At 42.6% G+C, this 20884-nt stretch overlaps 1 protein-coding gene across 1 annotated transcript in view; it reads right to left on the minus strand.

Annotated features, from left to right (window-relative positions):
* Positions 1-20884, minus strand: part of WDFY3 (WD repeat and FYVE domain containing 3) — a 5086165-nt gene that overhangs the window by 1129018 nt on the left and 3936263 nt on the right. The window contains exon 38 of the mRNA XM_044059488.1: positions 6562-6671. Within this exon, the coding sequence (XP_043915423.1) occupies positions 6562-6671 (110 nt within the window). The remainder of the gene's footprint in view (positions 1-6561; positions 6672-20884) is intronic.

Here is a 20884-nt window from a genome sequence, read left to right on the forward strand (position 1 = left end):
TCATGCTGGTAAGGAAGTCTGAACTGAGGGGCGCCTCTTTTCCAATGACATGTAGGGCACAATATTCAGTGCCGAAGGCTTCGGTGCAGAAGATCTAGGCACCAAAAGTCTCTGGGCCGAGGAAGTCAACTCCGAACTAGAAAGATTGACCTTCTTAGGTTCCTGGAGGTCCCCAGCAGGAGACGATGGAAGAGACTTGGCCTTCTTATGTTCATCCCTTTTCTTATGGGAACTAGGAGGAGTTGAAGCCTCCGACCCAGAAATAGACTCTGTAAAGGAAGATTTAAGTAGTCCCTTTAAGATCAGTTTATTTTTCCTTTCCACCAAAGTCCTGTTAGAAAAGTTTGCACAAATCCCTCAAGGCAGGTCAACAGTTAAGTGGGGCACACTCAAACTGTAAGCACATAATGAATGTGCATCCGAAATAGGCAATTTATGCCCACAATCCACACATTTCTTAAATCTCGGACAAAGAAAGGAAGGAAAAAGGTACCAACAATGGTATGAGAAATACCCAAAGGTAAAGCAAAGAAGGGTTTTACCAACGATAGTAAAGGAGTTACCTCACGGTAAGAAAAAAGGGCTAGAAAAAAACAAAAGACAGTCGCTAGATGCAACAGGGTAAGAGATAACTATTTAACAAAAAGCTGTAATACGATTAGGCATTATCAAAGAAACACTATTCAAAAATGAATAAGTGCCCAAATTCACCAATACTACAAAAAATAGCACTTAGGAAGCAGTCCAACTTCAATAAATACTTTTATTCAGTTGCACGAAGTAAAAGATATCCACATAAATGTTTCACATATAAATGCGTTTTCGTCCTCTCCTGACATCATCAGATAACACAATGCATAAAATCAAAGCCATTTTTATATTCGCTTAATTAGATCATCAACCAATAGCATTTTCCATTCAGTAAACCTATTAATTTCCTATATAGCATTTACTATCTTACAAATTTAAATACATAGTCCCTTAGGCATATACATTTATTTTAACTACACAAATAAATATTTACGTTTATGTGGATATCTTTTACTTCGTGCAGCTGAATAAAAGTATTTATTGGAGTTGGACTGCTTCCTAAGTGCTATTTTTTGCAGTATTATTAAAGAAAGTTTTACTTAGCTCAAGAGAAGTGGCTTGACACGACTGAATGGCGATGCGGAAAATGAAATCTGAGTTAACAGGGAGAGTGGAATTGTGGGTAAGAGTTTAGCTCGAGAGTTTGTGGCTGTCGCGAGCTTGGAAGATGGCCAGCTCGGTTCCGAAGTCGGAACTGGTAACACCAGGCGCAAGGAATGAACGAGGATTAACAATATCAGATCTAGTAATATTTATTTATACAGAACATTATAACATGCTTATTTGCTAAGGGAGTGGCTATTCATATCATACTTACTCCTGGTCATGTACCCTTGTACTCTTCTTTACCTTTACAGAGTACAGATCATGTGTACAAAAGAAACTCTACTGCTTCTTGGCAGTGCACTTGAAATGGAGAGTGGGGGGGTTAAGGAAACAACAGATGGCTAACTTTCCAAGACGGCTGCACACTGATCAATAGGTTAACTTAAGCTCTCCCAGAGTGAAAAAAGAAACTGAAAGATAAGGGCCAGTAATTCTGCCAGTTTTAGTAAAATTCAGTTACAGCCTAGTAAGTACACTGCCTGTATACCAGCAAAGAAGAAACTTAAGATAGCCTGAAATAAAATTAACTAAAAAAAAACACTCACTGGGAAAAACCCTGCAGCTGTTCAGGAAATAGCAGTTCAAGCTCCAGGTTTGCCATAAGAGATAGCTTCCAGTAATTTAGGGGAAAAATAAATCATATGTGCTCAGAGCTTATAAAAATAAATGAAACATTGAAGGAGTATATCAACTCAAATAACAAATGGCTGGAAAACAACGAAATAAACATTAAACCGCTACTCAGATGAATTCATAAAACTACAAGCAGCCGAGACTGAAATGAAGAAAAGGCTGGCTGAATATGATACTGCTCAAGAAGAGGTGTTTTAAAAAAATGGTTAGAGGACACAGCATGCAGAGAAAACCTGAGATTTTCTGTTGTGCTACAGAAACTGGAAAGTACAGACAGTATTAATTTTATGAAAGCACAAGTAATTGGACTGGTATCCCACAGCAGGATTTGTTAATCGAAAGGACTCCAAACATGCCCATGACAAAGCAGCCAAGATCTGTATTAGTAAAGATGCAATCATACTAGCAGAAAGAGTTGATCTTGACAAAACTGTGGCAAAAGGGCAAATTGTTAAAAAAAAAACTGGAGACAGCAGAGCTAAAAACACCTAGTGATCTCAACATCCTGCAAGAAGGTCTTACGCAGACTAATGACTGGTGCCAAAGTCATAGTCTTAAACTTAATGCAAAATATGCATCAACATCCCCTTTGGCAAGGGTGATGATCCTGCAGACTACCACATCAATAGCAGTACTCTAAGCACACAGTCAGTGGTGAGAGATCTGGGCACACAGGTTGACAGCAACCTTAACTTCGATCACGATGTCTTTACAGTGGTAAGAAGGGCATTTTATATTGCTCATCTCATAAGTAAGAGCATTGCTTCCAGAAAAAAAGAGGTCATAACCCCCCCCCTGTACACTTCCCTCATCAGGCCAATAATAGGGTACAATAGTCCCTTTGGTACGTTCCTTTGCAAACACCTGCAGCAATTGGGAGAGACCACAAAGGTTCCTTACAAAGTAAATCCAGGGTCTTCAAGATCTGTCTTATGCAGACAGACTGAAATCATAGTCACTTTACTCTGTGTCATACAGACTGCTCAGAAGTGACCTGTGCTTTGCATATAGAGCAATCTCTGACCCAGCTTTGATGGAAATGCTGCACATTTGCAAGTCAAATGGCACATGGGTCACTCACTCAAAGGAACTTAACCTGGCATGTGATATCAACTTGCTGGAGAGACAGATTTGTCTAACAGAAGTTGCCCCACCTTTGGAACAAGCTCCCTATTCATGTTAAACAAAGCCCCTCACTGTCCCTATTTAAGTGCAATTTGGACGATTGGATGGATAATCTGAAATTCACCCTGGGGGTTCCACCTGTGTCTCTCTTGGACAGGGGCACTAGGTGCTGATTTTAGTGTCTGCTTGAAACACACACCCTTGGGAAAATGGGTTGAATGTACCAAGCTTTGTAAGGGCCCTGCAGCCGTTAGCCTAGTAACCTCCTATCATCCTATAAAAGGACATCTTAGTGTTTTGAAACATTCTAAGACAGTATCATGTCTTTTCAGGATATCAAATAAAGATAAAACAAAGGCTATAGATGTAAATTACGTACCCACACGTGACGTGCTGCAGCAATACCCATATTTATGGGGACAAAAAATGTAATATTTAGGAGTATGGGTTAAAAAGGAATCTGCTGTGGCAATGCGTGGAAAGAGACTAAACAAAGGATAATACAAAAACTGAGAAACTGGAAGCTCTTGTTTATGGATATACATAGCAACATACATGCAGTAACTACTGCAGGAAATACAAAATGTTATGGAGGAAAGTGAGAACTTTTCTAACAAGAAATTGCAGTTTTATAATGAGGCAATGCATTTAAGGCAGCTAAAGGTAAACACATTTATCATGGGTTTACAGACTCAGACAGATCAACAGACCATCACTACATCATGTGGTGACTGCAGAACTCTTTAAAGATTATCAACCACTGTACAAGGCAGTCATAGGAAAACAAGGAAAACATAGGCTTGGTGATTATTTCCTTCTTTTTTATTTATTTATTTTTTTAGGAAAAACATAAGCCCTCTGCTCAGGTACAATATAAAGCTGTTATACCTTCATGTGAGGTAGTGGCAGGAAACACAGATGACAGTCTTGACATCTTGGTCACATCTCTGCACAAGTCCACGAAAGGTAGAAACACCTTAGCTGATTGTTCCGGGGACACCACCAAATCCATGGGATTATACATAGACCATTCATTGTGGTTTCTTCGACATCTCATCTCATTAGCTAAAGAACTTCTCCTAAATACATACTAGCTTGGGCTTGTCTGGAATACTACAGAAGTTCATCTGCCATATCCAGAATTCTGGGTTTCAGGAACATGTATTATATTTACAATGGTGGTTTTAATCTTATATATTTTTTTGAAGATGAAAGACACAATTTTATCTTTTTGTTCTTTTGCATACTATTCACAGATGTGTCAGACTTTTTGCCATTCATGTCTTTTCTTCCAATTTTCTGTTCTACTTCCAGTGGACCAAGTTCCAGGATTCCATTGACTTAAAAGGCCTTAACTTGCTTTCTCTGTGGATGAAGATTGGCAATGGTCACTGAAAGTCATGAGATTGCAGAGTTATTGTGTTCCAAGTCCAGTCTGCTACATTTCTCTTCCCTCCTAACCTCTAGTACATAATGATGTCAAACCAGGAAACACTTAAGTGCATCCACATATATGCTCCAATGTCAGTGTCTGCCTCTGCCTTCAACTCATTTTTTTTTTTTGCTTGCTGTAAGTCATCCAGTCTCTAAAATGGGACTACTATGCAGTACAATAACATATTCCTTTAACCCAAAAACGGATAACTAGCCACTGGCTACTTAAAACTTCCCCCTATTCAGGCTGACTTTCTGGCACAAGGAATAAGTAATTCATGTCGCTAATATCACATATGGGAGTTCTATTTCTACATCGCAGGACTAGATAACTGCTCTTTCACTTATGGTACTTATTTGGTGAAGGAGAAATGGATAGTGGGAAAAGGTAAAAACGGGCTGAAAGAACTGCCTTTTTAACTCCTACATTTATCAACAGTCTCTAAAATGTTAGTGCCACAACAGTATGGTAGGCTCATTATTAGTTTTGGCACCTGCTGCTGATGAATGACTTAAGTCTGCATTTGTCCATGAACCTCAGTGCATGATTCTGTCAGCAGTCAACAACCAATCATCAGGAGCACCAGATACAGACCTAGCAGAAATTAAAGGGTTTTGGAGATGAAACATGCCCCTTTCTAAATGGTATTAATTTACTGCCTTTCTTAGTCAGACTGACAAAAGTTCAAAATCATCTACTCCAAACAAAAGAAAGTTCATGGAGCTCAACCAAAACACTTGAGTACTTTTGAGTATGAATTTCTAAAGGTTGCTTAGGCAGGTCATTGTTTGTACCCTTGTTAAAAGAAGGTTTGGCACTGCCATATGCTATAACATTGCCAAGAATGTCATGGCTATGTATGCTACTTCTTCCTAGTAGGACGGGCACAAAATACACTTGTCATATTTCACTCCTAACAATTCTTAGCTGTAGGACTTCATCATCCATTGTCTTCTACAATGCAGCATCAGAGGTGGTGGTGAAACAACAAGGAGCCAATACTTCGTCTTGGCTTTCAAACAGACTCGTATTCAGATGATGAACAGAATGAACATTAAGATATGATGACTTTAAATTGCCCTCATCCTTTGTAAATACTCACAGGCATACTGAAATTACTACCTTTAAAATACACTCTCCTTGTCCCTGCCACACTGTCACTTACATTTAGATTTTAGGTAAATATTATATCTTCTTTTTAAAGTCCATCCCTTTCTGATGTCTTTAACTCTAACGGCACTTGGCTTTGGTGATTCTTGTTAAAGGAGGGGGGAAGTTGATAGGGAGGCTGAAAAAAAATAAATCTGCATTTCATTTTCTTCAATTCCTTTTCCTTAGAACTGCTACCATTTTTACTTCTGCACATACTCCAGTCATTTCTGGTCATGAAGCTCGGCAGTACTTGGCTGCAAAGCTTAACCCTGAGATAAGATGAGTAGCATGATTTCTGATCTACCACAAAGGAGAAAAGGCAGAGGTTATGAGTGCCTTGTTGGGACATTTGGTGATCATACAGATATTTGCTCCTTGGGAGCGAACTAATAGCTCAAGGACCACAAAGAAGTAGATGATGAGCAGCAAAAGGAAAAGGACATGGTTTGTAAAAAAACAGAAAACATATTTAAAAAAAACTTTAAAGTTTAACAGCATGTACTAGCCAACGAAAGCAATATAAAAGAACCAAAGTAAACATGGTGATCCAACTATTTGAATAACAATCAGAATAACACACAACACAGTGGCACTACCAAGACGTCTTGACAAAGAACTGCTAAAAAACAAGAAACGACTGTACAAAAGTGGTTAGATGGCACAGGTTTTATTATAAAGATCCATTTCAGAAGACATTTTAAATTAAGGCCCATGTGTACAATGGTCTTGTACCTAATTAGCAGTACGTTAATACAGATAGAGAGCAAGCAGAAGACAGCAAACATCTACTTTTTCAAAAGGTATACAAGTTGGACAGTCTCACTCATCATCTACAAAGCTGGTGCCTTCTACTGTATCATAATAAAAAAGATAGAAATGTCACAACTAGCACAAAAAAAAAGGGAAAAAATTAGTTTAACTGCATGTGATAACAATGGGCTATGTTCAATAGAAAATGTGAAAGATATTAACACTGGTAAATTTTCCTGTAGTTTAGACAACCTGAGAAGAACCATTACCTTCACTGACATCCTGACTGTGCGGAGCATCAGTTTCTGTATCGGATGGTATCATGACATGCCATGTTGTCATTCTAGCTTCTGCTTCTAATCCAAAACCATCAACATTGCTGAAACAAAATCATAAAACTACAGTAAATAGGAAGTACCCAAACAGGCAAATACAAACAAATAATTGATCGGATTTTCTAAACTCCTCTGTCCTATGTAAACAGAAACGTATTTGTCTATGGACATCCAGTTGGTGGAGCTTATACTCTGCCTTGTTGCTATAGTTGGGGAAAAAGACAGGTAATCAACAGACAGATTTAAATTGGACTCTGAGCATACTTTGGGCAGAAAAGAAGGATTTGTTCTCAGAGAGACTGTCTTTGTGAAAAACCACATAGGGAGGATGAATAGACAGGGCTTGAAGTTCTGAAACCCTCCTGGCATTAAGTAATGGCTGTTAAGAAAATAGTCTTCCATGTTAGAAATTTTAGTGGGCAAGATGAAGCTGGTTCTAATGGAGGGAGAATTAACTTAGCAAGTACCAAATTTAGATCCCAAGGAGGTGGCGGCTCTCTTGTTGGGGGTCTTAATAGGAATGTACCCTTCAGAAAAGCTTTGCATAATCTGTGAGACATAACATTGGATCCCTTGTCTCCTATGTGGAAGTTCAAAATGGCATCAAGTTGCACTCATACAGTGGCTACAGCTGCACCTTGACTGAAAATTTCTGCTAAGAATTCAAGAATTGAAGAAATAGGGGCTGTAAATGGATCTAGATGATTTTTGGCAGCCCAGCAAGAAAACCTTTTCCATTTGCTAGCGTACAGTTTTCTAGTTGTGATCTTGTGCGACAAAACCAGAATGTGTCGCACCGCAGGGGAAATGTTTGGAAGCTTGGCTAAGACGGAAGGGAAGTAAGCAAGCTGTCAGCTTGAGAGTCTGAACAGAAGGGTGGAGCATCCCAGACTGATGAGTCAGAAGGTCCAGAACCGGGTCCAGGATCCAAGGCTCCTCCTGAAGATGGGGCTAAAGGAAAAGGAACCAGATTTGTCAAGGCCGGTACGGAGCGATGAGAATTAGTTTGTGACTCAATGACTTTGCTTTCTGAAGAACTTTGGGTATCAATGGAAACGGGGGAAAGGCATAAAGTAGTCCCGGGGGCCAATCGGGAACAAGTGCATCCCTTGGTGACTCCCCGGAAGGGGGATTAGGGCAAGGTAGCTTCTGCATTTAGCGTTCATGGAAGTGGCAAAGAGGTCACAGCAAGGCTGGCCCCACCTGCGAAAAATTCGGTTTGCAACTTCTTGTTTCAGGGACCACTCATGAGGCATAATAATTGCCTGGCTTAACTTGTCCGCTACCACATTGGATTTCCCTGGAATGTGCATTGCAGTCAGAAAACGTTGAGAAGAAATTGCCCATTGTCACACTCTCTGAGCCTCAAGACACAGAAGGTAGGATTTGGGTCCGCCTTGTTTGTTGATGTACCACACCACGGAAACATTGTCCATCTGTATTGCAATAGCACCTATTGGAAAAGAGCTCTGGAAAGCATGGAACACCAGAAGCACTGCCCTAATCTGTAAGACATTAATCTGCAAGTGGTATTCGTGTTTCTGCCAAATCCCTTGGATGGTCTGTCCTAGATAATACCCACCATCCCTATCTGGGAAGCGTCCATGGTCACTGTAGCTACTGGATGAGGGAGAACAAATGGTCTAACGTCACCTGCGTGGACTGAAGCCATCAAGTTAGGTCCTTCTTTGCAGGTACCCATAATGAGGATCTTGTGTGACATGGGTAAGTCTTGCATGGACTACTAAGCAAAGAGAAGCCATTGTAATACTCTCATGTGTAAATGTGCCAGTGGGACTAATGTTATCGCACCTGCCATTGACCCCAGAACTTTAAAAACAAACTTTGCCTGCACTTTCCTTCTCAAGAGCAAGATTGATACCTGATAGCGCAGTGTTTGCACCCTTTTGTGAGGCAGTCTTGCTACCATGTCTTTTGTGTTTAAGTGTGCTCCTATGAATGAAATATGCTGTGAAGGCAACAAGGCACACTTTTCGTAACTTATGGTAATGCCCAGCTCTGAGCATAGATGTATAGTGGTGTCCCTTGCCTTGGTCAGTAGATGCTGGGTGGTGGCGGTGAGGAACCAGTCATCTAAGTATGGAAACACCCGGAATCCTAGCTGTCTCAGGTGAGCCGTGACTACTGCCATGCATTTGGTAAACACTCTGGGAGCTGTAGTGAGTCCAAAGGGCAGAGCTCTGAATTGGTAATGAGTGACTTCCAGCCGGAAGCGTGGGTACCTCCTGGATTGCCTGTCCATCTTTATATGGTAATACGCATCCTGGAGATCGATGGAGCACATCCAATTGTCCTTTCCCAGAAAAGGGAGTATGGACTGCAGTGTCACGATCCCGAACTTTGTTTTCTTGACAGACTTGTTCAGTCTGCTGAGATCCAAAATGGGCCTCCAGTCCCCTGTCTTTTTTGGAACCAAAAAGAACCTTGAGTAAGTTTTGGATCCGATTTGGTCTGCGGGGACTTTTTGAATGACTCTTTTTTTCTAGCAACCTTTGAATTTCTAGAGTTGCTTGATTCATTTGACAGGGTGGAATATCTGGGATTGATCTTGCTAGTGGGGGTGGAGTAGAAAAGTGTATGAAGTATCCCCTGGATATAATCAACTGTACCCATTTGTCTTGGGTGATACTTAGCCAGGCTGTTGGGTACAGCGATAGTCTGCTCCCAACTGCCTCCAGAGGTGGGCAGGTGGGCCTCCTTTCAGGAGCGCTGTAAGGGCCTGCCAGAGAAAGTATCTCTGTTGTCCTGATTCTGTGGACCCACTCTGCTGCGAAGATGGCGTCTTCCATTGTTATTTCCCCCTCTGCCCCTGGGGAAAACTCACCACATGCATCCGGCAAAGCTCTTTGGGATTTCCGAAACCATATTTTTCCACCCTTCTGGCCTTTGGAATAACGTCTGGTAGGGACGGAGAAACGTACTCCCATGGCAGACAGAGTTTTGCCTTCTTGCTTGCACCTGGTCAGAGTCTCTTTAACCTTTGGCCCGAACAAAGATGAGCCGTTAAAAGGGGCATTTATAAAGGAAGACTTAAAGGGTTCAGCAAACTCACAAAGGCACATCCAGGAATGTCTTCTGAGAGCTATTCCTGTGCCTGCTGCCCTACTCACTCCATCTGCTGCACAGCAGATGAGACGCATGGAGGAGTTCACTACAGAGTTCAAAGTCGCAAGCTGAAAATTTACCTTGTCCGGCACTTCCTCAACTGAAGCAGCTTGGAGGGAATCTCCTAGCTCTTTTGGGGGATCCCTCTGAAGTCGGGTGAAATGGAATAAATAGTTCAGCGACCTGAGTGTAAATGCCACCTAGGAAAACATACGCTTCCCATTTCTGTCCACTGTTCGAGATTCCTTATTCGGCAGATGAACAGATGAAGAAGTCTCCGCTAATTCCCTCTTGGTGGCCACCGCCACCATAGCATCTACTGTGACACCTTTGGATAAAAACTCCTTATCATCAGGGGCTGTAATAAATTTGTTGAGCCTCCTCGGAACAGGTTCCACGTATTCTGGAGAGCTCCACGCCTTTTGACTGACTACACCCAGGAGTTTGTCGAAAGGAGGAGACACCCAAGAGGTGGAGGGTTGAGATCTGAATGCCTCCAGGTATATGGACTCATCTTCAGAAGGGGAAAGGGTCTTCCAACCACCTCTCTGTTTCAGGATCTCTAGGATGTCTGAAAAGGAGACATCCTCAGAGGGTGATCGTGGGGACCCTTCTGAATTTTCTAAGTCCGTATCTGACATGACAGACTCAGGGAGTCCAAATGCTTCCTCTTACAAGTCCTCTTCCAAGGGACCTCCTCCAAGGGGTACTCTGGGGAGGTTTCAGAAGAGAGGGTATCGCCCATTGGAGCATCCTGGAGCATTGGTTCTCTACTCTTGGGCTGGAGGGATGATACTGAGGATGACACCGGTCCTTTAGGGGGAAGAGTAGCTGGAGCCGAGGGTGGAACAGTCTGAGGAGACAGCATGCTTCTCATCACCTCGAAGGCACCATGGTCCCACCCCAAGAGAACCTCCGGCTCCGAGGAACCTGGAGATCCCTCCCATGCCAAGGAGAATGGCTCCGAGGCTGATGTGAGAGCGGAACTCATCTGCACCGAGGCCCCGAGAGAAGAAATCAGATCCAACAGAAGTCCGACCCGACGAGGGAGTGTCGGCTCCCAGAACCCTCGATGGAAGACAGCATCGATGAGGTCAGAGCAGAAGTCGGGGCTGATATACCGGTAGTGGTTTTCGAACCCGACAGTTCCACCGCATGGACTTCCAAGCACTCCGGCTCTGAGCTCATCAGAGTCAGAAGAGGAACAGAAGACAAGGTAGGCACAGGAGTTGGCTCCACTTCCTCTGGGCTGGACTCGTGAGAATTTTGGCTAAGGCAGGTGTACACAGCAACCTCTTGACCACCTGCTCCACATCATCATCACAGAGGCTCCTGGATGATCGAGAGGAAATAGTGGACGATTTATAGCTACCAGCCACTGACTGAAACAGGGGTGACTGAGGCACTGAGTAGCCTGGTTCCAAAGTCGGGGACTGGCTCCTTTTGTGGCTCCGAGTCAATTCCGATAAAACTGGTAGAGCTGATGGAGCTGTCGTCTTTTCAGGCCCGATAGCCTTCGGGTCCAAAGATGCATGCTTGGACTTCATAGCCGGCTCGGACACCGGAGCCAAGGAAGATGTTTTTTTTTTTAAGACTTTTCAGAAGAGGGAGACAGAGGATTTTGATGGCTGATTCCCTTCTACCGCCACATCAAAAGGACCTTTAAGCAGACCCCTAACAATAAGTTTGTTCCTGTGTTCCTACTGGACCCTGGAAATTAATCCATGGCAGATCGAGCAAGAATCCTGCAGATGAACGGCACTTAAACAGTAGACACAGCTAGTGTTCCTGTCAGTCACAGACGTCTTCTGTATGCACGAGACACAGTTTTTGAAGCCAGACTGTTTGGCTTCTTTAGCTTTTTCACCAGAATCTTTAGATATTTTTAGCAGTAATAAAGAGTAAACAGGGTCACCCCACTAACACAACTACAGACACAGGAAAAGAAACTTAACTCTAAACAACAAGTTTTCTACTGTTTTTAAATTTTTTTAAGAACAGCTAGAGAAAAAAGTTTCTGACTTAAACGACGATCTCCTCTAGCCAGAGGAAACGTCTCTAAATAAAACAACGACCCTCAGTAAAACGGGATTGCAAAAAGGGAAGGGGAGCACTACTCTAAGTTAAATGGGCTAATACAACAAGGACAAAAAATGAACCCACTAATTTAAACAGGTTCACTGAGGATAAAATTAAAGTTTAAAAAGATAGGGATAGAAATACGGGCCTGCGAGGGAAACAACGGCCCACACAAAGTACAGTTGTGTACACTTACCATAAATGTAGACGTTCGTGTGTATTCACTGTTGCAGTCATTACATTTGGGTAATCTGCTGGCAGGTTGCCTTCAAGTCGGCCTGAATTCCAAAGTCTTCGGTCCTGCGTCGGTTGCAGTCTCCTCTTCCATGATGTCAGGGGTATAAAACAAGCAGCCGATGGCATTTTGTTTAGTTTTTCTTGCCCCAGATGTCAGGTGCTCCCAAAAAGGTAGCAAAAATATATATGTATAAAAACTATATATACATGCAGCAACATAAACTTTACCTTCATCTACAAGCAAATACACCACATAGGTTGTAGAAGATAGAGAAGGAAAGATAAACTCCAGAATGAAAGTGGTATGGCGGGTGGCTAACCTGGACTGCAACAGTGAATACACTCGAACATCTACATTTATGGTAAGTGTACACAACTACTATGTTCTTCGTGTTTCACTGTTACAGTCATTACATTTGGGTAGAATCCCAAAGCTATGGTTGGGAGGCTGGAGCTAAACAGCATTAGGTGTGGCCATAAGGCCCTGCAGAACTGCAGTGGTAAAGCTTGCCCTGGACTTAGAGTAGAGAGGCAAATGATAATGCTTTGTAAAGGTGTGAACAGAACTCCAAGTAGCAGCCTCTAGAATATCTTTGGTTGGTACTCCTCTGAGAAAGGCTGCTGAAGTAGCTGCAGCTCTGGTGGAATGAGACCTAATGCCCTTGGGCACAGGTTTACCATGGTGTAAGTAGCAGAAACAAATGCAGTGGCTTATCCACTTTGAAATAGTCTGCTTTGAAATAGCCTTTCCTTCTGATCCTGCAGCATATGTCACTAGTAATTGCTCAGTTTTTCTTAGAGCTTTAGTCCTGCTCAAGTAGAATCTTAGATGTCTGTGTACGTCCAAGGAATGCAGAATTCTTCCCCCCTTGTTCTGCGGATTTGGATAAAAGGTTGGCAGATGAATAGTTTGGTTAAGAGCCACACTGGAAACCACCTTAGGCATAAATGTTGGATTTGCCCTCAGAGACACCCTGTCTGGGTGAAATATGATAAAAGGCTCCACAGCCATGAGGGCCTGTAGCTCTGAGACTCTTCTTGCTGAAGTAACTGCTAGTAGCAGAGCTGTTTTCCATGATAAGAACTTTATATCAGCAGTAGCAGCTGGTTCATATGGAGGCAGGGTGAGCATTTCCAACACATAATTGAGGTCCCATGCAGGTATTGGTGATCTTCTAGGAGGCCTTAAATTTTTGGCTCCTCTAAGATACTGCTTTAGTAAAGGATGAGAAAAGACTGGTTGCTCTGTATTGTAATGAGCCAAAATGGCAGAGGCATGGATTTTAATTGATGAGAAAGATAGGCCTTTGTCAAGCATCTCAGTCAAGCATTCTAATATCTGAGGAATATTTGGTTCTGCTGTATCAGTTCCTTGTGCTCGATTCCAAGCACAGAATCTCTTCCATTTATCAGAATAAGATTTTCTAGTACCAGGCCTTCTGGCTTCCAAAATGCATCCATCACAGCTTTACTGAGATGTGTTGTCTGTATAATTACATGATCAGACATGCTGCCAGGTTCAGTGTCTGGAGTTGATTGTGCAAGATCTGATTGTTTTGCTGGGACAGTAGTTGAGGTCTTTGAGGTAAGGTCCAAGCTGGGTATTGAGACAAGTTCCTTAGGATTGGGTACCAGTATTGGCAGGTCCAATCCAGGGCAATTAGTATCATCTTTGGTTTCTCTTGTCTGACTTTTAGGAGGACCTTGGGAAGAGGAGGCAGAGGAGGAAAGGCATAAACTGAAAGGTTTTTCCAACTGAAGGATAGGACGTCCACTTTCCATGCTTGTCTGTGATAAGTCCTTGTGCAGAATCTTTTCAATTGATAATTTTAAGGAGAGGCAAATAGATCTATGTCTGGGCTCCCCCATTTCTTTGTTATCATGCTGAAGACTTGTGGATCTAGTTTCTACTAGTGAAGATCCATAAGGTTTCTGCTTAAATCGTATGTCAGAGTATTTTGTTTTCCTGACAGGAAATGAGCTTGAAGATGTATTTGGTAAGTAAAAGTTGTGTCCCACAGTGCCATGGCTAATCTGCAAAGGGGGTATGAGTGCGTGCCCCCCTGCTTGTTTATATATCACATGACTGTGGTGTTGTCCTGGATGAAGTAGGTTTTTGAAGGCTGTCAGGGCATTTTGAACAGCTAGCATTTTTTTCTGGTTGATATGCAGATGCATTTGTTTTGGGGTCCATATGCCCTGAATGCATCTTCCCGCCATGTGGGTCCTTTGATTGTCTGCCGTGAGGTAAGCCATCTGGGCAGGTGTATTCAAGCTTGCACCCAGGAATGTTATCTTTTGAGAGGGTACCAGTTGTGATTTCTTTTCGTTTATTGTGTACATTAGGAAACTTAGAAGCCTTTTCACAAACGCCAGGTGTTGAAGAAGAATGCCCTTGTTCTCTGCTTGAATGAGACAGTCGTCCAAGTAAGGACATATTTGTATACTTCTTTCTCTGCAAAATGCAATTACTGGTGCCAGGCACTTTGTAAAGACCCTGGGCACAGTAGATAAGCCAAAAGGCAGTGCAGAGAATTGGTAATGCATTAAGCCAGCCTTGAATCTGAGGTATCTTCTGCACGATTGCCTTATTGGGACATGCACGTATGCCTCTTTTAGGTCTAATGTCACCAGCCAAGCATTCTTGCACAGCATGGGCAGTAGCTGCTGCAAAATCAGCATTTTGAATTTTGGAATGTCCAGGTATGTGTTCAAAATCGATAAATCCAGTATTGGCCACCAGGCCTTGTCCTTTCTGGGTACCAAGAACAGTCTTGAGTAAAAACCTTGTCCTTTTTCCTATTCTGGTACTGGCTGAATGGCCCCCATATCCATGATTGTCATAACCTGTTTGTGTGCCTCTACCCATTGATTTTTTTGGCAGATCTGGCCAACCATTTGCCATTGGCAAAGTATGGAAATGGAATCAGTATCCCTGTGATTCTATGTTTAGCACCCACTTGTCCTGGGTTATTAACTGCCAATTTTGAGCAAAAAGTGCTAATTTTCCCCCTAAGGGTGGTGCCAAAAGATAAGTGGTTGGTGTAGGCAGAGAGAAGTCATTGGGACTGTTTTCTGTAGGTTTTCGCTTTTTCTCCTCCAGATTTGGAGGCAGAAGCGCCCCATTGCTTTGACCTGTATGAATCTTGTGCCTGGTATCTGGAACCCTTAGGGTGTCTGGATTTGCCCCTTTGAGCTCTGTCTGACACAGGAAAGGACCAATTTTTTGTAGGCCAGTGTCTACTGAATCTTGGTGACTGCACTTGTAAGAAGTCTTTTACAGTTTGCATAGACTTAGCTTTGTCTTATATTTTCTTTAAAACCTCTTCTGCCTTAATACCAAACAGAGTATTATGCTGTAAAGGTGCATCTAGTAATTTAGCATTAACATGATCAGGCAAATTTTGTTCCTTCAGCTAGGCATGCCTCCTAATCACAGATCCAGTAACTACGGCCCTGCAGGAGGCCTCTATGGAACCAAAACCACATTGCAAAGTATGCTTTCCAACCTGTTCAGCTGCATGCAATAATTCCTGCAATTCTTTATTTTCTGCACATTCAGAAATCAACATCATTTTCTGTTTCAGCAATCCCATAACATGTTGTTGGTACTTGAGCATATGAAACTGGCAGTTTAAGGCCCTTACTGCCAAGGTTGCAGATGTATAAACCTTTTTCCCCCATCTATCCAGTGCCCTTGAATCTCTGTCAGAGGGGGTAGGATTTTTTGCTGTTGAGGCCTTAACTCCCTTTGGACCCTGTGAAATAGTTTCAGGATCAGCAGCAGGATTTCTAAATAAAAATTTGTGAGAGTCAGGGACTCTGTAATATCTGTCAGACTTGCTGGGAGCCGGAGGTAAGGAGTCAGGGGTCAAGCTTGACTCCGAAAACACATCACCCACAATGTCTAAAACAGGGGGTATGGCTAAAGGCCTGTGCTGAGAGAGAGGAAGGAAATCCCTGAGCCTCTTTTTTGATTTTGAGAAATCTTGAGTCTCCCAGTGAAAATGCCCCCTCAAAGTATGCAAAGTTTCTCCAAATTAATAATCCTCAGGAGGTAATGCAGATGGAATAGATTCCTCTGCATCAAAATCCTCATAGGGAGGTATAGATAATTCCTGATCAGAAGATGAATCAGAAGAAATAGAAACCTGATCTGAAGATTCATAATCAGTGTCTTGCCTAGGCCTCTTATCTTGAGGGGGATGGGAACCCCTGATCAAGGTAATAAGGTCTTCAGCCATTTTGATCATCTGTTTTTTTAGGCAGAGAGGCCTGTGCACGTGGCTCATGCGTCAGTTTTTTAGTTTTAGAAGTTGCTTTTGTCTTTGGTTTTGCAGCTGTCGTCGGTTTGATAGGCAAGGAATACAGTATAAATGGAAATCTTTATGAGGTATTTGCTTCCCACAAGTAATACAATTATTAACTTTTTCTGACATTGGTATGGAGCAAGAAAATGTTTCCCCAACGTGGTACTTAGCTTTAGTGAAGACTTCAGTTCTGAAACTCAAACTCGAATATTTCAGGAGTCCGCCGACCAGCACTTGCGAAATGCTTCTGCTTCGGGCATCGCGCGGCAAGAAAGACTAAAGAAAATGCCGTCACTTGCTTGTTTTATACCACTGACGACCTGACGTCATGGAAGAGGAGACAGCAACTGACGCAGGACCCAAGACTTTGGAATTCAGGCCGACTGAGGGCAAACTGCCAGCAGATTACCCAAATGTAATGACTACAACAGTGAAACATGAAGAACATCAAGCAAAACCACAAACAGCGGTAACACAGAGTATACCTATTAATGCACACACACACCAAAAATCCTCTAAGAGGATAAGGGAAAGGTTTTTAATGGTTTACAATCCTAACTAATGAGAAAAATAGAACAAAAACTAAATCAAAAATACTAAAACGTAGCCTGAACCAGTGAAATGCAATCTCAATCCAGCAAAGCGGCAAACAAGATCTGGGGAACTCTCGCCAGGAATCATGGGATAGGGTACAGCCTCGAGCCAGTGGAAGCTCTCGAGCTTTAGTATTAGGCAAAGTCAGAACGATACTCGATTACGAACCCAACCATCAAGAACGAAGGTGAGATGGGACAACATTACATCACAGGTTTTACAGTATAACAAGAGAAAACAGGCTGAGCAAAAGGAAGTTTAATGTTCATATACTGTGATCTTGGGCTGCTAGGGAGGGATGTAAAAGTGCACTGATTATATTATATGCAGAATAAGGATATTTATTTATTTTTTTTCATTTTACAAGGGTGAATTTCTAGATTAATACCTTTGGCTTAAGCTGAAACAAGTGTTTTGTAAGCATGCAGCCTTTAAAAATAAGGCATAATGATAAAAAACATGAAAATGCTAAGTGGCTTACAACTGCAAAGATATTAGCTTGTTTCTTTTTCCACTGGTAGATGATCAGTGGAGTCCAGATGTCTGCAGCTGAGGGCAACTGTGCATTCTTTTCTGAATGAAATTTGCAAAGACTCATTGTGGAATACATTTCTATGGAGACAAGCTGTCTGCAGGAGCAAGCAATTAATCTTGAGAATTCTGAGTACTCTTTGCTGAGGGAAATGCAAAATGTAAAAGTGGAATAGCAAGCAGTTCAGTGAAAAAATTTAAGTTTGAAATTATGGGAAGTGAATAAAAAGATAACCTCCCTAGTAGCCTTAATATTTTAATGCAGTTAATAGAACAGTGTACAATTTAGTTTTATTTCAAGATAGCCGGTGCGCAGGGCTAAAAGTTCTTCTTTCGGCTGCTCCCGTTAGTTGTTGCCACAGCAGATCAACTGTTCCCATTTCTAACTGTCCTCTGCATCTTGCTCTGTCACACCAACCACCTGCATGTCTTTCTCACCACATCCATAAACCTTATCTTAGGCCTTCCTCTTTTCCTGTTACCTGGCAGCTTCATCCTTAGCATCTTTTTCCCAATATACTCTGCATCCCTCCTCAGCACATGTCCAAACCAATGTAATCTTGCCTCTCTGGCTTTGTCTCCAAACCTTCTAACCTGGGCTGACACTCTAATATAATTACTCCTAATCCTGTCCATCCTCGTCACATCCAGTGCAAATCTTAATATCTTCAACTCTGCCACGTCAAGCTCTGACTCCTGCCTTTTTGTCAATGCCACTGTCTCCAACCCATATAACATAGCTGGTCTCACTACCCTCTTGTAGACCCTTCCCTTTCACTCTTACTGGTACTCGTCTGTCACAAATCACTCCTGACACTCTTCTCCACCCACTCCATCCTGCCTGTACTCTCTTCTTCACCTCTCTTCCACACTCACCATTACTCTGAACTGTTGATCCCAAGTATTTAAACTCATCCACCTTCGCAACCTCTACTCCCTGCATCCTCACTATTTCTCTTTCCTCCCTCTCATTCACACACACACATATATTCTGTCTTAGTCCTGCTGACCTTCATTCCTCTTCTCTCTAGAGCATATCTCCACCTCTCCAGGGTCTCCTCCACCTATTCCCTACTCTCACTACAGATCACAATGTCATCTGCAAACATCATAGTCCACAGGGACTCCTGTCTGATCTCATCTGTCAACCTGTCCATCACCATTGCAAATACGAAAGGGCTCAGAGCTGATCATTGATGTAATCCCATCCCCACCTTAAATGCATCTGTCACTCCCACAGCGGACCTCACCGCTGCCACACTACCCTCGTACATATCCGGTAACACTCTAGCATACTTTTCTGACACTGCCGACTTCCTCATACAATAACACAACTCCTCTCTAGGCACCCTGTCATATGCTTTCTCTAAATCCACAAAGACACAATGCAACTCCTTCTGACCTTCTCTGTACTTCTCCATCAACACTCTCAGAGCAAACATCGCATTTGTAGTGCTCTTTCCTGGCATAAAAGCATACTGCTGATCACTAATCATCACCTCCCTTCTTAACCTAGCTTCCACTACTCTTTCCCATAACTTCATGCTGTGACTGATCAATTTAATCCCTCTGTAGTTACTACAGCTCTGCACATCACCCTTATTCTTAAAAATTGGTACTAAAACACTTTTTCTCCATTCCTCAGGCATCCTCTCACTTTCTAAGATTTCATTAAACAATCTAGTTAAAAACTCCACTGCCATTTCACCTAAACACCTCCATGCTTCCACAGGTATGTCATCTGGACCAACAGCCTTTCCGTTCTTCATCCTCTTCATAGCTATCCTTACTTCCTCCTTGCTAATCCACTGCACTTCATGATTCACTATCTGCACATCATCCAACCTTCTCTTCCTCTCATTCTCTTCATTCATCAGCCCCTCAAAGTACTCTTTCCATCTGCTCAACACACTCGCCTCGCTTGTGAGTACGTTTCTCTCATTATCCTTTATCACCCTTACCTGCTGCCAATCTTTACTAACTCGGTCCCTCTGTCTAGCCAACCGGTACAGGTCCTTTTCTCCCTCCTTAGTGTCCAACCTTTTATACAACTCTTCATATGCCTTATCCTTAGCCTTCGCCACCTCTCTTTGCCATGCACCTCATCTCCTTATACTCTTGTCTACTTTCTTCATCTCTTTGACAATCCCACTTCTTCACCAACCTCTTTCTCTGTATACTCTCCTGTACTTCTTCACTCCACCACCAGGTTTCCTTGTCCTTCTTCCTCTTGCCAGATGTCACACCAAGCACATTTCTAGCCATCTCTCTTACTAGCTCTGCTGTAGTTAACCAGCTATTCGGTAACTCTTCACTGCTACCCAGTGCCTGTCAACTCTTCCCTGAACATCACCTCACAATTACCCTTTTTCAATTTCCACCATTTGATCCTTGGTGCTGCCCTCATACTCATCCTCCTCTTCTTGATCACCAATGTCATCCTACAAACCACCATCCTATGCTGCCTAACTACACTTTCCCCTGCCACCACTTTACAGTCTCCAATCTCCTTCAGACTGGCCCTTCTACATAAGATATAATCCACCTGTGTGCATCTTCCTCCACTCTTGTATGTCACCCTATGCTCCTCGCTCTTGTTATCATCACAGCCATGTCCATCCTTTTCACAAAATCCACTACCATCTGGCCTTCTGCATTCCTTTGCTTAACACCATACCTACCCATCACTTCCTCATCCTCTCTGTTCCCTTCACCAACATGCCCACTGAAATCTGCTCCAATCACCAGTCTCTCACTCTTGGGTACAGTCATCACCACTTCATCCAACTCACTCCAAAGTTTTTCTTTCTCATCCATCACACACCAAACTTGTGGAGCATATGCACTAACAACATTCATCATTACAACATCAATTTCCAGCTTCATAAACATCACTCTATCAGACACTCTTTTTACCTCCAAAACACTCTTAGCATACTGTTCCTTCAGGATAATGCCTACGCCGTTTCTGCACCCATCCACATCATGATAAAACAATTTGAAACCGCCTCCGATACACCTAGCCTTGCTCCCCTTCCATCTGATCTCTTGCACACACAATATACCAACCTTCCTTTGGTCCATCATATCAGCTAGCTCTCTCCCTATACCAGTCATACTGCCAACATTCAAAGTTCTGACCCTCACTATAACAGTCCTAGCCTTTACCTGCCTTCGGGCATGCCTTCCCCCTCTTCTCCTCCTTCAGCCAACAGTAGCCCAATTTCTGCCAGCACCGTGTTGGCCAACAGTACTATTGGCAGTCATTGTTAACCCAGGCCTCAACCGATCCGGTGTATATATATATATATATATATATATATATATATATATATATATATATGTATGTACTGTTGTCTGCATGTATGATAATTTTATGC

Source organism: Protopterus annectens, chromosome 17.part0 (genome assembly GCF_019279795.1).
Source record: "Protopterus annectens isolate FY-2018-M chromosome 17.part0, PAN1.0, whole genome shotgun sequence".
Lineage (NCBI taxonomy): Eukaryota > Metazoa > Chordata > Ceratodontiformes > Protopteridae > Protopterus > Protopterus annectens.